Source organism: Ovis aries, chromosome 20 (assembly GCF_016772045.2).
Source record: "Ovis aries strain OAR_USU_Benz2616 breed Rambouillet chromosome 20, ARS-UI_Ramb_v3.0, whole genome shotgun sequence".
Lineage (NCBI taxonomy): Eukaryota > Metazoa > Chordata > Mammalia > Artiodactyla > Bovidae > Ovis > Ovis aries.
The window spans coordinates 31,990,261-32,010,393 of NC_056073.1; the positions used below are offsets into that span (position 1 = coordinate 31,990,261).

The 20,133-nt window shown below is 42.2% G+C and overlaps 1 protein-coding gene across 10 annotated transcripts in view; it reads left to right on the forward strand.

Moving 5' to 3' along the window:
- Window positions 1–20,074, forward strand: part of RIPOR2 (RHO family interacting cell polarization regulator 2) — a 217,509-nt gene extending 197,435 nt beyond the window's left edge. For 6 of the 10 annotated variants that reach the window (XM_042237463.2, XM_060403424.1, XM_004019098.6 and 3 more), the window contains 9 exons: window positions 3,054–3,241; window positions 5,451–5,619; window positions 9,268–9,403; window positions 10,642–10,803; window positions 11,745–11,903; window positions 12,896–13,101; window positions 14,598–14,681; window positions 17,756–17,846; window positions 18,113–20,074. In XM_042237463.2, coding sequence (XP_042093397.1) covers window positions 3,054–3,241; window positions 5,451–5,619; window positions 9,268–9,403; window positions 10,642–10,803; window positions 11,745–11,903; window positions 12,896–13,101; window positions 14,598–14,681; window positions 17,756–17,846; window positions 18,113–18,213 — 1,296 coding nt within the window. In that variant the 3' untranslated portion in view covers window positions 18,214–20,074. Of the gene's footprint in view, window positions 1–1,926; window positions 2,969–3,053; window positions 3,242–5,450; window positions 5,620–9,267; window positions 9,404–10,641; window positions 10,804–11,744; window positions 11,904–12,895; window positions 13,102–14,597; window positions 14,682–17,755; window positions 17,847–18,112 lie in introns of those variants that run through there. The other 4 variants (XM_042237467.2, XM_060403425.1, XM_042237466.2 and 1 more) reach the window with 3 other exon arrangements.
- The last annotated feature ends 59 nt before the right edge of the window (window positions 20,075–20,133 follow it).

Consider the following 20,133-nt stretch of genomic DNA (forward strand, 5'->3'; position numbering starts at 1 on the left):
GAATACTAGAGTGGGTTGCCATTTAATACTAGTGGCACCACACTCCAATACTCTTGCCTGGCAAATCCCATGGACTGAGGAGCCTGGTGGGCTGCTGTCCATGGGGTCCCGAAGAGTCGGACATGACTGAGCGACTTCACTTTCACTTTTCACTTTTCATGCATGGGAGAAGGAAATGGCAACTCACTCCAGTGTTCTTGCCTGGAGAATCCCAGGGGCGGTGGAGCCTGGTGGGCTACCGTCTATGGGGTCGCACAGAGTCGGACACGACTGAAGCAACTCAGCAGCAGCAGCAGCATATATCAATTTTTATTTTCCTGACAACGGATCAACTTTAGGAGAATGACTGGGAGTTAAATTAAGAGCTCTAGAGAGTATCTAGACTCCCTCAGCCCCAGAGTTTATCATTCAGATCCCAAATGTGAAATGAATGGTGGCCTTTTGAGCATTTTATCTCATTGAGATGTTACTGGAGAGGGTCCCTCTTGGAGTTTCCAGGAAGCAGGAAGGGCCTTCCCTGGTTGAAGACAGAGTTGGGCAGCCAGGATGTGAGGACCACGGGCATCTCTCCCTGCCCTGGGCACTACCTCCTAGAGGATTCCCTTCTCAGCAGTTGGCCCAAATCCGTGTATTAGAATCCCAGATTAATCACTCACAAATAATCTAGAAGCCAGAGGACCCTGACTCCACTAGAGCTATCTTCCTCTCTTGTTCCCAATTAGACCACTCAGGATAGACATGGGAAGAGAGGATTCAGAAAGGTGATTTCCTCCTAGTCAGGAGAGTCTCATAATGAAGTCATTATTGCTACCCCAGAATGTATCCGCCTCCACTTGGTAGATACAATTTAATAAAGATTAAATTTTTAAAAACATGGCACAAGAAGACAGAACTGGATCTTCTGTCCTGAAACCCACTGCCGCTTCTTATATTCTTTGCTTTGCCACTCTGATGTCTAGTGCCATAAAGAAGAGAACTTAGATCCTTTCTCTTGAAAGAGCAGTTCTTTGGGGACCTGTTCTATAAGATCAGCTTGAAAATACAGTACCAGGGGCAAGCAGAGAGTCAGCCCACAGAAGTCTGTTGCATCCCTCGATATGACAGTTTGAAAATGTGGCCTTCCCCGTGGCATCTGGAACTACCTTCCCAAGGCTATTCTGACAGTTGCGGTCACGCTGACCTGGCTCTGGAGGGCATGTCTGCCCAGGGCGGAGGAGAATTCAGGCTCTGACTCTCCACATCCTCTATTGCTCCTGACAGATTGATTCTGCTGTAGGTATAGCCTCTTAGCAGCAGGGAAGAGCACTTTGAATCTGCTTCCCATCAAACATAACTCCAGAGCATCAGCTCAGGACTCATGGATGGAGGCTGCTTATCTAATATCCCAGGGAAAACTTCTTTGATCCCTTCAACAAGTGCTTATCTGCACAGTTGACCAGCTTTGCTTAGTGGGCAGAAAGGTGTTAAATGTGAAGAGCCAAGACACAATCCATCTAAAATAAATGCCTCAAAGAAAGCTAGTGTGATGGCAGCCCCCATTTCCAGGCATCTAGAGTGCTCAGTCCACCAGGAAGCACTGAGCAAGTCATCCATTAAGTCTTCTAAAAACCTGGTGGCTGTCAGTTTCTTTCAAGATTTTTATTCCAATCTGCTCTTGTTCCAAAACTGTCCTAAAATTCTTAACTTCCCCCCTTTCTTTCTTTTGATCGTATTTAAACACATCCATACTGTACACGATCAGGTTCTGCAGTGTAGCTTAGGAAAGAAGACCCTAGAAGTGGGTTGAGTTGGGAATGGCTCCTCCTCTCTCTCTGAGATGGAAAATGACATTAGAGTCAAGGTCTGGGGCAAGTGGCTTTGTCTCCAGCCAGGATTAAAGCATCTGCTGGCAAAGCATTCTCTTTTTTTCCTCCTTCACACTCCTAGGATGCTAAACACCTTGAGGATCAGAAACTAAATGGTGCTGCCTCTTGGACGGAGATGACTGAGGGCGAATGAAACAACTCTGATTTAAAAGACTCAGACTCCTGCCAGGCCCTTCCGACCCTGTGTAATGAAGTCAGCAGGGAGTGCCACCTAACTGGATGGAGGACATTTAGCTCCTTTTACTTGCAGGATTTGTCCCGTTCGATCCCTCCCAACATCCTTTTGACTGTTTGGAAGAACTTCTCCCCATTGCTGTGCCCAAAGCAACGGGCATTATCCTGTTTGTAATGTTTCTGTTTAATGTCCAGAAATACAGAGTTCTCCAGGCCATAGAATGGATTTGCTCACATAATTCCAGGGCCCAGTCAGGGGAGAGATGGAAGTTGTTCCTTCAAAGACAAACTTGTAAAGGAAGCATGGCTACTCCTTGTCATGCTCGTGCTCAAAGGAAAAAAATTTTCTCCTCGATGCTCAAAGGAAAATTACATGCTGTGAATGTAAAATTAGTATTTAAATCTACGTAGAGAGTGTGCATTAGTGAATCTGAGTAGTTTTCTGTTTCTGAGATTTGTTTTGTGAATCCTTTAGGACAGGTGCCTTAGCTCGCCCTGTCTCAGGGCACAGACCACGTTGCCGCTTGGAGTTAAGAGATCGGTTAGTAGTTGGCATTGACCTTTTAGATTTGTCTGCCAGTTGAATTTTATTTGAAGTTGAGAAGTATTAAGAGAGAGAATAGCCATTCTGTTTCCCAAGCCTTTCTGACTGTAATATTTTTAAAACTTTTGATTACAAATATTTCAAACAGGAATAAAAAGGATCAAATAATAGATCCTAATGTGGCCATCAGCACACTTCCACAATGATCAATTCATGGCCAAACTTGTCTTTCTCTACCTGCTTCCTTCCCTCCAGATTCTTTTGGAACAAATCCCAGATACTGTGTCACTTTATCCACGGTTGTACTTTTTTATAAGAAGATTTTTCAATGAATTTTTTTTAATGCCAACAAAAAAATAAAAATAAAAGCTTGAAAAAAAAGAAAGTGTCGCATCTCCCATTGGGTGTCTTTGTTGTGTTTCTCCTTCCGAATATGTTGATATTCTCCTTGGTACCTTCTGCCTTTGCAGTGCAAGCCAGCAGTAAGCCGAAGCAGGTCTTCCAGTTTAAGTCTTACTGTTGAAAGTGCTTTAGAAAGCTTTGATTTCCTGAACACCTCTGATTTTGACGAGGAGGAGGAGGAGGATGGTGATGAGGTTTGTAATGTTGGAGGAGGTGCTGACTCAGTATTTTCAGACACTGAGACTGAGAAAAATAGGTAAGTCTTGAAGTCAGCAGCTGCTTCTATTTCCACTCTCATTCCTGGTACAGCAGTTATTTATTGCTACCAGATAGGACCTGATACGCATCTTCAGGAAGATAAAACTCTCTACCGGAATTGGTTTACAGACACTTTTCACTGTCCTGTACAATTTTTAAATACAGTTCATCTCTTTCGGTGTTGTTTAAGAAAAATGACATTTTACTTTTTATAAATGAAAGGGAAATTTTTGTACAAGTATATGTACACTTATGTATAAGTATGGATGTGTGCATATCCATCTTGTAATAGGTTTCAGTGACTACAGCTTGGCCCCAGGGTAATGAATTTCAAATTAACTCCACATACTATGTTTCTGGAGAACTCTTACTGGATCATCAGTCTTGACCTGGTTCTCCTTGATTTGCATCTTATTCCTAATTTCTTCATTTTGTTAGATTTTGCTTTTCCAATCCCTTATCTCTCTATTCCTTTTGGCTATTGGGTCTTTGCAGTTGATTAAGCTCATCAGTACATGTTTCAAAACCAGGCTTAAAACCCATGACACATGTTTTCCTTAGAATGTAGAAAGGGATGACTAATAACTGATATCTGCCAGTGGATCTACAGGCCTCTGGGGAGAGAATATGGTCTTCTCTAGGATGGAGATGAATCAGGGCAGTGGGAAGGGAGGATAAAGATGAAATATTATCACTTTCTTCCTGGGCTTTGTTGTACCAAACCACATGCTTAGAGCTAGAGCCTGGGGTCCATTCTGTAAGCACAGTGAACATAGGTCCACCAATTTGCTGCAAGAAAAAAAAAAATGCAAAAACATTTTCCCGAAGGAAAAGGTGGATTTCCATCCATCTTTCGTTTTGACATATTATATGCACAGGTTTTCAAATTACAATAAGTTCAACCTTCACAAACTCCTCTGAGTGGTGTTAATATTTTGAAGTTGTGTTATTCCCAGAGGGTTTCTTCTGCCAAAATGAAACCAGGAAAAGAAAAGGGGAGAAATAGAATTTATCCCTTGAGCAAACTGGGAGTGTAACAAAGAGAATTTATGAAATGAATGTCATGTTTCAGTTATCTTTCTCCATTCTACCCTGAGATTTTCTAACTTGATTGCATTTGTGAAATGCTTCTTAAATCAAACCTCTTCTTGTATACTTGTTAGCTGAAGCTATTACATAATAGATCAAGGCTTTTCTTCTTAATATAAGCATTTTAAGAACAAAAATACCATAGCCTTCGTAAATTCTGCAGAACATTCCTATTAAAGAACATGGCTAATGTGATCAGTCTTACTGTGTGTTATCAGATGTTTAGGGTAAATGTGTGTGTGTGTTTTAAATGTGGATTGACTACAAGCTGAATGTTTTCCTTTTGGAATCAGGGTAAAGCATTCAATGCCTTTAAACTCTGGTGCATGATCTTTTTAAATTGTGGAGACTGGGGAGCATGAAACTAGAACCCCAAAATCACCTAGCTGTGTGAACTAGGATGCTGTAGTTAATATCTCTACTGGTCATTCCTTCCATGGGTGAAATGAGACTCTTCTCTCCCTCTCTCCCCTCTGCACAGATTCATTTTAAGAATAAAATTAGATAATAAATACAACACACCTATCTTTAAATGTAAGTGCCCATCATGATACAACTTTAGATATTTCAGCCGTGTTTACACAAAGCTTGCAAAGCAGAAGAAAGTGATGCAAACGCCCCTTTTTGCAGACATCATGTTTGTTCCCAGTGGCTATGCTTTCTCTTTTTCTTCAAGTGGCAGTTGATTCAAGGCCAGGAAAAAGCCTTGACTGATTATTTTAATGGTATTGCTCTTGGGACACCACAAGTACAGAGGACAGTTTTATCCCAGAAATTTGGCAAATCACCCCATCAACAGAGCACAGATATGCCCCCAAATGAGGTCACATTTCAGAAGACTTCTTGGTGAAATGACTTGACAAATAGTTCATTGTGCTTGAGAAGCAGAGAACTCTGGAAGCAATCTATTTGTAGGATCTTTTTAACAGTAGGCAAATTGGTGACCAGGCTTAGTGATAAAGTAGTATTTGAAGGGTATCTCAGTTTTTTGAGGTAGGAAATGCAAGACTTTTCAGTGGGTGCTGTGGGGGCCTGACACAAGCCATGTTGAGTTTTGACCTGTGGTCTCTGTGCAGAAAGAAACAGCTAACGTTTCGCTCCCCTTCCTGCTTCAACAGTTACAGATCGGTTCACCCAGAAGCCAGGGGGCATCTCAGCGAAGCCCTGACTGAGGACACGGGAGTTGGGACTAGTGTGGCAGGAAGCCCTCTCCCGCTGACCACGGGGAATGAAAGCCTGGACCTTACCATCATCAGGCACCTCCAGTACTGCACCCAGCTCGTCCAGGTAGGACTGGCGACTGAACCGGGTTTTTAGAGCCCAGGTTGTTGATGCACCAAGAATGTGTGCTTCCTTTTTTTTTCAGTTTTCCCAGGAAAAGGAGAATTCAGGAATGTGAGAATAATCATCTACGGCCAAACCTGCCTGAACGTGCCCTATCCCATCTGCTTTGATTTGAACTCAAAAACTAAATTGCATGGCCATCTTTCAACCCTGGGTTTTTCATGTTAAAATCTAGGTCTCCAGGGACTTCCCTGGTGGTCCTGTGGTTAAGACTATACACTTCCACTGCAGAGGGTGTGAATTCCATCCTGGACGTGGAACTGAGGTCCCACATGCCGCACAGCATGGCCAAAAAAATAAAATAAATTTTTATAAATTAAAAAAAGTCTAGATCTTCAGACCTTAACAGGTAGTAAGTGACATGTAGTGAGCTCTCGCTTTCAAATTATTTGATAATAGGTGAGAGTAATGTGATTTTTAAATTTTAATTATTTGATCACACTTCCCAGCATATGGGACCTTAGTTCCCTGACCAGGGATGGAACTCATGCCCCCTGCAGTGGAAGTGAGGAGTACTAATCACTGAACCACCAGGGAAGTCCTGTGATTTTTTTTTAAAAAGGAATTTGCATTCTGCCACCTACAAATGGACTTTGAAAGCCAGTATTACTGAACTTATGTTAACATAAACCCAACACATTAGTTAGCTTTCTATCACCTGGACAGCTAAAGGCAAAATGCTACAGAATATAACCACAGTTTCCCAGATTGCAAATAAGTACTAATTAACAATGAGAAAGAATATTTTACAGGCATTATCCTCACCAGTTCATTTTCATTCTGGGACACCCTGGGGCTCATTTTTCTTCTCATATCAGGCTGGTTTACCACTTAAGATTTTGCCACAATTGTTGCCGTTCAGTCACTCAGTCATGTCCAACTCTGTGCTACCCCATGGAGCACGCCAGGCTTCCCCATACTTCGCTTTCTCCCAGAGTTTGCTCAAGCTCATGTCCATTGAATCAGTGATGCCATCTAACTATCTCATCCTCTGTCACTCCCTTTTTTTCTTGCCCTCAGTCTTCCCCAACATCAGGGTCTTTTCCAGTGAGTCAGCTGCTTGCATCAGGTGACCAAAGTGTTATCAGCTTCAGCATCAGTTCTTCCAATGAATATTCAGGGTTCATTTTATTTAGGACTGACTGGTTCAATCTCCTTGCAGTCCAAGGGACTCTGAAGAGTCCTCTCCACCACCACAATTCGGAAGCATCAGTTCTTTGGTGCTCAGCCTTTTTCATGATCCCTCTCTCACATCCGTACACCACTACTGGAAGCCATAACTTTGACTAGATGGACATTTGTCGGCAAAGTGATGTCTCTGCTTTTTAATATGCTGTCTAGGTTGGTCATAGCTTTTCTTCCAAGGAACAAGTGTCTTAATTTCATGGCTGCAGTCACCATCTGCAGTGGAACAACTATTTTGACATTCTTTTGATGCAGCGAGAGTTTCAGCTGTCGAACAAAGCACTTTCCCCCAAGCATCTGCATGAATGCTTCCTCCTCTCCCAGAGGTTGGTCTTTTCCCAATCTTGTTCTTCTCTCACCTTGCCTCAGTGTATGGGAATCAGGAACAGAAAGTGAAAGCAAATATATAATGGTTGTAAGGGGCTGGGCCAGGCAGGAAGAGCGCACAAAGAGGAGAAATCATGCTTTTAAGAGCATGTGTTCAATTGGAAGCCTGAGGCAGGATGGGGAGGAAGGACCCAGGGAGGCTGGGAATGGGTTAACATTGCTTTTTCAATAACACACCCATGACGAGATACAGAAAAATCTGTTTCTCCATGAATAGAGACCCTCAAAGCCGCCTCAGATACTCACATTCTGTAGGAAGCTGGTAGGCAGTTATGACTCTTGCACTAGGTTGGCCAGTACCCCAGTGGATCTCTTTTGTTGAGTGTTTAATTTATAAGCCAGGTACTGACAACCAGTCTGGCAGACGGTGCACATTTTTTCTGACCAAAATGAACGAGGATTGTTGCTGACTTAAAGCTGTTCTCTATTCACCAAGCATTGGAATGAGATGGTATTCATAGCCCTTTGTCCTTGGTGAGCCCAAGACTCTGCTAAGCAAATTCCCTGTTCACCTTTCAGACGTAAAGTCATCACTTCATGAGACATGGGAGAATTCTGTTCCATCAAGGGATGGATGTGTTCGCTTAAAGACTAATTGGCATACAAGAGTTAGTGCAGTGTTTCTCTCTACAGTGAGGCCATGGTTATAGCAAATTGAACTCTTCTGTGGGGAACAATACTAGAAAAAACAAGAGGGAGTAGTCCCACCTAGTCCATTACTACGTGGTACATGGGACACTGCCCAATTCATGAATTGTTTAATAAAGCCAATTAGATCTTTAAATTTAAAAAGAGAAAAGAAAAACAAAAGAGATAGGCATAAAGGTGTAGAATAAAGGAGATGTAGAATAAAGTAGAAATCAAGGTAGAAACCTGATTTCTAATTCACAAGATGGTTGGATGGCATCACTGATTCAAAGGACATGCAATTGAGCAAGTTCTGGGAGATGACGAAGTCAGGGAAGCCTGGCATGTTGCAGTCCGTGGAGTTGGATAGAGTCGGACGTGGCTGAGCAACTGAACAACAACCTGAATCAGGAAGCTTGCTTATTCATTTGGTATATAATTGCAAAGAGATAAAAATGGGTATTCCATAAGAATTATAATAGCTATAATTGTGTTTAAAATAGAGCAGTTCTTTTCTGCTCAATTTTTTTTTACATGAAAGGCATTTGTATATAATGCTTGACTTTTGAATTTGAAAAATTCATTTTGCTTTAGAGCCCAAATGCTTGAGACCATACACAATGATGGTACAGGTCTGCATCCTGCAGCCATGCCTGCCAAGTGAAGGGGACAGAGACACAGAAAGGACTAGAACCTTCAGACAGTCACTGATTTCTGTCCTTTCTCCTCTTAGGGCTCTCTTTATTCTCATGACCTGCACACAAATGAAATCACTTGCCATTAATGTTCTCTTGGATAGGTTGCTTAACCTCTCTGTACCTCAGTTTCCTCATCAGTTAACTAGAAAATCAAAAGTACCCACTTCTGGGTTGTTGTACAAAATAACATGAGCTAATTTATGTATAAGGCCCAGACCAATGCCTGGTACATAGTAAGCACTCATTAATGAGATAAACTTTTGTTGTAATTATGATTATTATACAACATGCTCTTAATTTTCAGCTTGAAAACAATGATATGAATCCAGGCCATGAAAAATAACTACACTTGTAAAACAAATCTTTTTTCTGCTTCCACACCAGTGGCAACTTAAGTATGCTCTTCAAGTTTCAAAGAGGCCTTATGGATTGACAGTATGTATAGAAAGGCAACTTTATAATAACTTTGCAGCCCTACTACTGAGAAAACTCTAGAATTTGCCCAGGCATGAAAAAAGTTGAAAGCAACAAAAACATGTCTGATTTCATCAGATGTTGTAACCGGCCTGGAATAAGGAACACTATACTGGAACAGAAAGGTGTATGAGTTTAACATCCCCTCTTCATTCAGAAGGATGAGGCTGAGCTCTATTGACAACAATAACTGACCCAGTGGTTTTGTTCGTTTTATCAGCAAATTGTTCTTTCGAGTAAAACCCCATTTGTGGCCAGCAACCTGTTAGAGAAGCTTTCCAGGCAAATCCAGGTGATGGAGAAGCTCTCGGCCGTCAGCGATGAGAACATTGGAAACATCAGCTCTGTCATTGAAGGTGAGCCCCTGCAGTGACACCGCCAGGTTCTTACAAACTGTAGCACCATGAGCCTTCTACCCACCCCACCTGCCCCAGTCCCCACCTGCATCCATTCATGGCTTTGTTAGGATGGCAGAGAAGCACCCTTGGTCTGTAGAATAGAGGAAGGTTGCCACGTGAGTGTGGTCATAATTAACAACCTGCTTCAGAATTGGAGTCAAAGCAGCAGACACCTAGCTTTTTCTAGAGGGGCCTCCACCTCCAGGAGGCAGACTCTAGTGTATACACAGAAGCCCCTCCTCCTCTGCTGGTTCCCCCTGGGGACAGGTGATCAGGATTGACCCTGTACAGTGGAGCTGGCTGAGACAACCCCCATAGAGGTTGACGGTCAAAGGCAAGATGCTCCCAAACCTACTGTGGCAGAAATATGAGGAGTCAAAGACCTCAAGAGAATCCTTGGTTCAGAATTTTAAATAGAAAATTTGACGATACCTTTGAACTTGTGTGGTCTGGCTACAAGACTAGTGCCTAGAGACAAGAATTTGTGTCTTTTTTTCCCCATCAGATAGTGGAAAGAGTGGGAAACTAGGATCTTCTGGATTATCTCCAGTTAGGCTTGAAATTCCCTGTAGGTTCTTTCTATACGTTGCTGCCTCCTGCTTCCAGTCCTCCCAGGAGCAGGTGACCTTGACAGGTCTGTGAGAGATGTGAAAAGCGGCAGGACATGCAGGCTCCTGTCCGCTCCTCCTCCAGCCCCTTGGCTTGATCAGAGCCTCTGGAGTGAAACGCTGACTGTGGCACATGGCTCTTCAATCATTTCAGTCGGAGAGCCACCTGGGAAGGGTGAAAAACTCCTTCAGTCACCCTCTACTCTGTTCCCCCGCTGCAGAAAATCTCCTGGGGTTTGATTCTCTGATCCTGCACAATTTTATTTGCTAAGTTACAGGAGGTGGGGGGATTAGACTTTCTCCCAAGGGTAGACCTGCTGTTTTCTATCACGGAAAGCAAACAGTTTGCCTTTGCCGCCTTTTCTTTAGTGCCCAGGCTGGATGAGCTCCTCATCTCCCCTTCTTGGCCCTCAGGACCATCTGCCAACAACAGGGGAATCCTGTAGTTCTGATTAAACACTGGTCTTAAAAAAAAAAAAAAAGAAAGAAAGGCCCCTGGCGATGCCTGCCCCACCCCACCGAGGTCCATCTCTGCATCTGCATCTGTTTCACTGAGTCGTGGGATGGGGGGTTGCTCTTCTATTCCAGCTATACCGGAATTTCACAAAAAACTGTCTTTGCTGTCCTTCTGGACCAAATGCTGCACCCCGATTGGGGTCTACCACAGCTCCGCGGACAGAGTGATTAAGCAGCTAGAGGCCAGCTTTGCCAGAACCGTCAACAGAGACTACCCCGGGCTTGCAGACCCAGGTACAGGGCAACAGGAATGAGAGAAATATTTCCGTCTTTTGGGTTGAAAGTAGTAAGCGGTGGTGCAGCTCCCTCAACACTCACCGCTGCAGCTAGCCCAGAAAAGAGGCTTCCCCTCCAGAGAAAACATCATCTACTCAGAAAAATCAAAGAAAGGAAAGACAGGGAACATGTTTTCATTCCAAATATCAGCAGTGGCTTTGAAAAGGACCGTATGTCTGTACTGCTATTGAAGTATGTATCCTTTTCTCATTAAAAAGTCACCAATACAGGAGTGTCAAATGGTATAACCACTCGGGAAAAACTGCTTGACAGTTTCTATAGAAACTGAATAGGTATACTCCTACCCTGTGATCCAGCAATTCCACTCCTAAATATGTCAAGAGAAATACAAGCTTATCCTCATTTTTTAAGAGGACATGTATAAGAAGGTTCATAGCAGCTTTATTCACAGGAATCAAAAATGGAAACAATTTAAATGCCCATCAACAGGAGAAGGGATAAATGGCAATATTACACAGCAGTTTTCCAAAAGACTAAAATTCACTGCTGCGAGCAATAATTTGGATGAATCTCACATAATTTTTGAACAAAAGGAGCTAGATTCAAAAAGCACATACTATATAGTTTTATTTATATGAAGTTCAAGAACAGATAAAGCCAATGTATTGATAGTTTGACTATTATTGATAATTGATAGAAGTTTGTTCCTATGGTTGGCACATACTGGGAGGGGGCACAGGAGAACGTAATGGCATCCCAGTGATTTCTGTATCTTGATACAAATGATAGTTACACAGGTATATATATATATGCTTTACAGTGAACTCTACAGACTTCACTCCATCGTGCACCTCAATAGAAAGATAGACGAATGAGAGATGGATGAATGATTGATTGTGTTTCTTAAAAACTGCTTCGTATCTCCCCCTTCCAAATAGTGTTTCACACCCTGGTGTCCCAAATCCTGGACCGAGCTGAGCCCCTGCTTCCCGCCAGCCTGTCCTCCGAAGTCATCACTGTTTTCCAGTATTACAGTTACTTTACGAGCCACGGCGTGAGTGACCTGGAGAGTTACCTGAACCAGCTGGCCAAGCAAGGTAGGACGTGTTCTTTGCTCACACTATGCGGGGCTCAATCTGGGATAATCTTTGGTGTCTTCAATCATAGTTTTTAGTGATGATAGCTTTTTCTTCCCCCAAGTCAACAGCTGGGCTAAGATTTGTCTTTTAGATGGCTCCTGGACTTTTAACATGAGTGAGCCCTTTGACAATGAAACAAGGGTTTGCTGAGCATACCCTTTTCGCTCAACAGGGGTGTGCCATTAACAGGAAGCTGGTAAATGATTTAAGGCCCTGCTGAAGTTTTTGTCTATCATTAATACATTTGCCATTTGTAGGATCGAGCCTACAGGCAATGCTATTTTATAGTGCCTTTTTGGTGGCGCTTTCGTAATACTAAGCAGAAGTGAGGTTCCATAGAAGCCGATGGGGTGACACATTGGGAACGGAAAGGAGGGAGAGACGAAAAAACAAATCTAAGGCTTCATCTTCAGGGATTGAAGAAAACAGACAGCAACACAGGGAGCAGCAGTGAAGCTTGTCATTGCCTTCTCGTGTGGCACTCCAGTTATGAGGACGAGAACCAGCTTCTGCCTTGAGTGCAAGCCTCTCCAGGAGCGCAGCCAGGCTGTGAGGGGCTGGTTTCTGGGTCCCAAGTTTGTGCTGTTTCTCCACCCCCGCTTGACAGTGGGTGGCAGGAGGGTGAGGCGAGAGGAACCAGGTGTGTTCTTGGGAGTAGGTAGGTTGGCCACAGTGCTAGTGGCGGAAATGCTACTGACCCTGACCCGGGTTCAGGCTCGGTCCTTCTCTTTAAACTCCAAGACACTATGTTCAGCATGGTAATTGGCATCACAGGAAAAAGAAAATCTTCCTCCACCATCACTTATCGGAAACATCGCCTTTCTCATGTGCTAATTTTTCATATATTCTTGGGTCTTTTATTAAGCACATCCTTGAACCTTGCTCATATCTGTAATGAGCATGCTACTTTGCCAACAGAAGGTGACTTCTGCTTTCTCCTCTCCCTCCAGTTTCGGTGGTTCAGACTCTGCAGTCACTGAGAGAGGAGAAACTGCTCCAGGCCATGAGTGACCTGGCCCCTGGCAACTTCCCGGCCCCGCAGGAGGAAGTACTCAGGACGCTGGCTCTGCTCCTAACTGGGGAGGACAGTGGAGCTAGTGAGGCCGTGACGCTTTACTTGACAGCTGCCTCCAGAAGCGAGCATTTCAGGGAAAAGGTCGGGCATGAAATTATGGACGGCAGGGCAGAAGCGTGTTTAATTTTATGCCATTTACTGTTAATATTGTGTCATCTCTTCCTTTGTAAAAATAATTTTCTTTCTCCTGTTTTTTAAAATTAAAATAAAAAATTGTGTGGCCCTTATATACTGAAAATAGTGAAGGTCCTGTACGTCTAGCCCCCAGAGAAAACTATTAATCACTTAGTGTGCATTCCCTCAGATCTTTTCTATGTATATGCTAACATATATAATTATTTTTTCTTCAATGAGATCACACTATCTTATTGCACAATGATTTTTTAAATGTAATATATCATGGTTATTTTCTTTCCATGTCAGAACATATTGATCTACTTTATTCTATTTGATACATAAGTGGCATCTCAGTATATAAATAACCTGTTATTTTTGTGTTGCATATTGAAGAGCATTTGTGTAGTTTCCAACTCTGAAAAATATTGTGATGAACATACATATGCGTGTTCACGCACACATATGTTTTCTAAATAGTTTGCAGTTAAGTCATAAAACTATTGGGTCAAAGCACTAGAATAATTTTTACTTTAAAAGCTATCTCTCCTGTTGCTAGGAAGGAGACAGTTTACCTCTCTCGGCTTCAATTCAACAGTCATCCAAGTGTAATAAGCATATGCAATTCAAGTACTTTGGGGCCTAGTATAAGCAGGCCCTTTGCACCTGAGAGCCCTTTACAACCTGAACAGTCATTCTAAAACCCACATCCCATCGACTTTCAGATCAGTTAAAGAAAATAAAAGTTGGCTCTTCTTGTCTTTGGGGTGGGTCCGCTGTTGAACTCAGAGAAGAGTTTGCTGAACCTTCCTAAGGCATTATCTAATTATCTAAGTCAGTGTGTGGTGGGATGTACTCCTGGGAAGATATTCCATTCTAATACATTTTGGCCCGAGAACATGAACTCGATGCTGTTCTTTCCTACAAAGCTCCAGTCTTTTAGGAGAGTTTGCTCAAAATGCTCTTCTGTGAGCCAAATACCCTCACCCATACTGAAAGAGCAAGACATCAGAGACCATGTATTATGCGATGCCAGTCATAGAACAGAAGGCATGGATGGATTGGATAAAAAGATCAAGCTCTTTTAATCAGTATGCATTCTAATGTGTTTTTTTTTTTTTCCCCCACTCTGAGGGTAGTGCAAAATGTCTCATTTTACCTGTAGCTTATATCAGGGAGTAAAAATGATACATACATCTGAAAAAAAAAAAAAAGTGAAAGTTATGCAGTCATATCTGACTCTTTGTGATCCCATAAACTGTAGCCAGCCTGGCTCCCTTGTCCATGGAATTCTCCAGACAAGAATACTGGAGCAGGTTGCCATTCCTTTCGCCAGGAGATCTTCCCGACCCAGGGACTGAACCTGGGTCTCCTGCATTGCAAGCAGATTCTTGAGCCACTAGGGAAGCCTGAACATACAAACAAATAAAAATGTCTTCATGGCGTCCTTCCTTCTCTTTCAGGCCTTGCTTTATTACTGTGAAGCCCTAACAAAGACTGACCTCCGGCTCCAGAAGGCAGCTTGCCTGGCCCTGAAAAGCCTGAAGGTAAGGCCTAGCCTTGGAGCCCCTGGCAGGTCAGCTTCGAGCTGACTCTGGCTTTGAGACTAAGCCAGGTGCATAGACAGCTTTCTTTCCATATTTGGAAGTACCTGCTTTAGCAGCCTTTCTCCTCTCCTTTACCCTGTGTATTAGTTGGGGAGTCCTTTTTGTCTTCAAATAGTACCTAAATGTGACTTGGTTTTGTTAAAGTCAATACTTACTGGAAAACAGTTCCCTTTTTCAGTAGCTCTCAGGAATCAATTTGCCTCAGGGCCACTATTAGAAAAGTGTCTCCAGATGACATGCTGATTTCATCACTTTTTCTTGTGTACAGAAATATGGCAGAGATAAAATTGGTGAAGAAATACTAAAATCCAGTGTGCCAATAAACTTCCAAATCCTTCCCTGGAAACTCTTTTACTAAGCAGCTCGTCCATCTTCATTGTGTCAGAGGGCTGAGAATTGCCAATGTTTTAAGGAGCTTGCCTTTTAGTAGTCAAGATTTAATGTCTGACTGACCTTAATCACAAAATATAAGATTAATCATCCTTGAGAAAAGAATGAAAAGGCCACACCTTGAGATCTGCTAAAATCTTGTGTGGGAGGACCTGCAGACCTAATGGGATGTGAAAGGGATTAACACCTCAAAAGAAAAAGTTAATGACCTGGGAAGAAAAACTGTTCTGGGAAAATTTGCCTGCCTTGTTACTTGGTCAAAAAATTACCTTGAGGTGGCCACAAAAAGGCCCACAGGGGTTGCTGTGCATTTGGGTGCTGTCCTGATAGTGACAGGTCAGCGATGATGGCTGTGACACAGAGTTAATGGAAAGTAAGACATAAGGATATGTGATCCGCACCAATTTTTGTGGGTTTACATGCTGTGAAGGTTTAAAAGCTACAGTTTTAAACTCCAGCATGTCCACAGTCTGGGAGCAGCGATTCCCCCATTACTCTTTCCTCCTAAAGCAAAGACCTCTTTCTAAACCGTCCCCAGCCCCCCAGCTCTTGAAAGGGGCTCCAAACAGCATGATGTAAAAAACACAGCACAGACCCAACCAGTCAAGTCTCACTAACGTGTCAAGAGAAAAAAAAAAAAATTTTTTTTTAATGAATGACAGCAAACAGACTTCCGACATACTTCTTTCCTAGTACCATACTGGAAACAAGCTTGAGAGGTCAGGGTTCTCAAACGCAATTGTAGTTCCCCCATCTGTCTCACTGGGCTACACGAACCCAAAGAAATACCTTCTTGCTTGCTTCCGTCTATTGTCTTCCAGGGCCTAGCACCACCACTACCACTCCATAAGCCTTTCTTCCAAGAAAGAAAACCATAATGGGTTCTTCGTTATCAACTCTTCAAAATCACTGGAAGAGCATTTTATTCACAGCAGGCCCTCTTTTATCTACCGGCCTTTATCATCGTCGCTCATGAACACAACTCTGCTGGGCTCTCTTCTCCTTCTATGTGTCCTCCCTTCCATGGCTATGCCTATGCTAATAACTCCCCATGTTTCCCGTCCATGTCATCCCTTCCATCTCTGATCCAGCTTGCTCTTAGGTAGCCTCCCTTGGAAGTTACCTCAGACTCCACCCATCTCACCCCTGCTTCTTGTCTCCAGTGTGTAAGTGGATTGTCCAACTTCTTTGCAGGAGCTTAGGCCAGAAACCTAGGAGCCATCAGTGACCTGTCCTTGCCCTCAGCCTCCACCTCCAGCCAGCCTCCTCATCCTGCATATCCCACTTCACTGGTAGCCGGAATCTCTCTCCTCTTCATCCGCATTCTATTCACATGGATTCCAGCCACATTTCCACCAGTCTCTCTGCCTCTCTGTAGTTCATCCTCTCCTCTGTGGTTAGAAAGCTCAGAATTAAAAAACAAGTCCTATTTAAACCTCTTACATGACTTTCCATGATCTTAGAATGATATCTAAAACTGTTAACATGGCTTATAAGCCTCCCCTTGATTTGGGCCCTGTATTTCCTTCTCCACACCCCCAAACACTACGTACACAAGTACACACACACACACAAACACACACACACACACACACACATCTTTACCACATGCCCAAACTTGACCAACTCCTCTAAGACACACTTCCTCCAGGAAGACTTCCCTGATCAGACCACTCTGCATCTCCCAGTCATGTTTGACCCCAGCACCCTGACTCAGCCTGTCACTCATTATAATAATTAGTTTACTTATTTCACCATCTGTTTTTCCACCGGACTATAATTTCTTAAGGGTCAGGACCATGTCATGTTCATGGCTGAGTCTCCCAGGCCCTGTGAACCGCCTGGTTCACAGAGTGCTCAGTAAATATTTGTGGAAGAAACAAATAGACGTATTCCCATCCTTGACCTTTATTCATCTCCTCTATTTTAATATATAAACTAAAATTAGGAATTCTTAAATTAGAACTGTTTTGGAAGGAATGAGATACAGTAGAAAGAAGTAGGAGAAGTGGATTCTATTCTGGAAAAGCAGGCTGGTCATTTCCCTTCTCTCAGCCTGGAGTCCCCTTTGAAATGAGGAACTTCCCTGGTCATCAGAGTTCCCACAAGTACACATCCTGAGCTCCATCCAGGAGGTTCTAATCTGAGGTGTCTGAGTAGCATCAGGAATCTGTGCTTTCATAAGAGCTCCCAGAGTGATCCTGATACTCAACTGGGTTTGGGAAGACCTGGGTGGTTTTTATGGGGAAGGCAATGGCAATCCACTCCAGTACTCTTGCCTGGGAAACCCTATGGATGGAGGGGCCGGGTAGGCTGCAGTCCATGGGGTCGCGAAGAGTCAGACACAACTGAGCAACTTCACTTTCACTTTCACTTTTCACTATCATTAGTGAATGAGAAGGAAGTGGCAACCCACTCCGGTGTTCTTGCCTGTAGAATCCCAGGGATGGGGGAGCCTGGTGGGCTGCCGTCTATGGGGTCGCACAGAGTTGGACACGACTGACGTGACTTAGCAACAGCAGCAGGGTGGTTTTTAAAGTCCCCACCAGCTGTGAAAATGCTAAGTCTCATGTGGTCCCACACCTAAATGTCAGAACACTGTTTTAACTCTTTTCTCCTTGTAGGCTACTGAAAGCATTAAAATGCTGGTGACATTGTGTCAGTCTGATACTGAAGAAATCAGAAATGTGGCCTCAGAAACTCTCTTATCTCTTGGTGAGTTTTTTCGGTTTTGTTTTTTGGTAACATGATTGTTTATTTCTGACACTCACAAAGGTAATGGTAAGAAGTTTCATGTGCCTTGTTTGAGCAAGTTTTCTCCTATAGGCTATTTGCTCAAACACTTGCACACACACACACACACACACACACAGTATGAGGAACTGATCGATTAATACCAACTGGCATTAATTTATTATTCTGAGTGATGAATAAACATGTTAAGTTCAAACTGGTATTTATTTTTGGTGTTCTGTATCCAGGAGAAGATGGGCGGCTGGCATATGAACAGTTGGACAAATTTCCTCGAGACTGTGTAAAGGTTGGAGGTCGTCTTGCAAGTGAAGTTGCCACGGCCTTTTAATTACAAGCTGACTCTGCCTAACAGCTATCTTAATAAATGGCCCTGTTAATCCAGATGGTGCTGTGACTTAGCTGGAAGCTGTTGAGGTTGTCTGAAAATTTTAAATGTTTTGGAAGGAATCCGAAGTCCAGTTTCACAGTGCTTATCTATTTTTCCTTTGGCCAATAGAATAGGGCTATGTATATTTCAGTAGATTACATCACTGATTGCAGCTGACAAAACTTAGTAGAAGAGTCTGTCTTATCTAGTATGTATGGAATTTTAAAACAGCCATCTTTGTACTTTTTTGGAAGTTCTTCTATAAGCTTGAAATAGTCACATGATACTTTGATAAATATCATATGCCTTGCAGTTTTTCCTCTGTTGTGTTCTCAGGGTTGAGTGGCCCCTTTAGGTACCTAATTTTACCTTAAATGTGAAGCAAAAAAAATAAAAGAATTTCTTCAAATACAAGTTTGCCTGCAGAACCTGATAAAAGAGTACATTATAAGATTTTTTATTTTCATTTTTTCAAGCCGCCACAATTTCTTTTGTTTCTCTATCGTGAAAAATCCAAAGGCATGTTTCCAGTATATAAAAAAAAGATGGATTTAAAAAAAAAAAGATGGGTAGATCACTAAAAATTACCTTATTAAGATTATACCATACTCGTTTTTAAGAAGATACTCAAAACTTAAGCTTTTTTTTTTTTAATAAGAGCCATTTTTTAAATGATACTTTTTATAATAGAAGTATTTTGCTGCTAAGGCAGATCAAAACCAGAAGTTTTCAGAAAGTTATGATGCTCCTTAAAGAAGAACAACACAGAAGTTGGAGGAATCCTAATGGGGTGAAAGAGGCTTCCCTGGAGGCTCACGGTCAAGAATGTGCCTATCTAGGCAGGGGATGCACGTTCATCCCTGGGTTGGGAAGATCCCCTGGAGAAGGAAATGGCAACCCATTCTACTATTCTTGCCTGGGAAACCCCATGGTCAGAGGAGCCTGGTAGGCTGCAGTCCATGGGGTCAAAGAGTCAGACACGACTTGGTGACTAAATGACAACAGTGAGGTGAAAACAGAGGATCAATAACAGTGGTCTTTGCTTTTATAGAAAATATTATAAGGTTAGGAAGAATGCCCTGAATGATGGTTACTGCCCTAGAGGAATCATTCATCACTGGATAAGCACCGTTGGCCAAATAGTTAAAACAGCTCCCATCATTGCTTTCGTATCAGGGTAGTAAGTCCTTTAAATAAAATACAAGTCCATTCAGTAATTCTTATTAAATAACTATTCTTCCTCTTAAGAGTATATAAGGTGGGATATGCCAAGATATCAAAATAATATGTGTGAGTGTAATTTAAACTGTGGAATATCTACTATTCTCTGAATGTGCTTGTATAATCATTTAGATGTTACTTGAAATATTTACATTTTAGCAAGACCTTTAAAAACAATTCTTATTTCGTTTAAAGTGTAAATCGTTTATCAGGCTTCCTGGTAGATAAGTTCTTTCAACTGTGAAGTTATAATGTATATATAAATTTGTAAATTTATAAATATTATATATATATATGCATATCTTCCCTTTTAAAGGTACATTGTACAGCCTACAGTTAGTATGTATAGTCTGTAGTCCCGATCAAATGGTTGAAGTGATTTTTTTTCTTATAGCAAGTCAAATCGCTAATGTCACAGAATTGTTTTGTTGTCTGGGTTTTTTATTTTTTTGAGTATTGCATGAATGATTAATTCTATACCTTTTGTATTCACCTCTGCATTTTATTTTTGGTTGAAAGGGGTGCGTTTAGTTTTGTGGTATTTGCATTCATCACTCTTTCAATCATGTAAGTTAAAATAAAAATTATTTTTGAATTACTAGTTTCATGTTAAAGTCTGCTATATTTTTTCATATGTTCTTGTTGAGTTGGTATTTACAC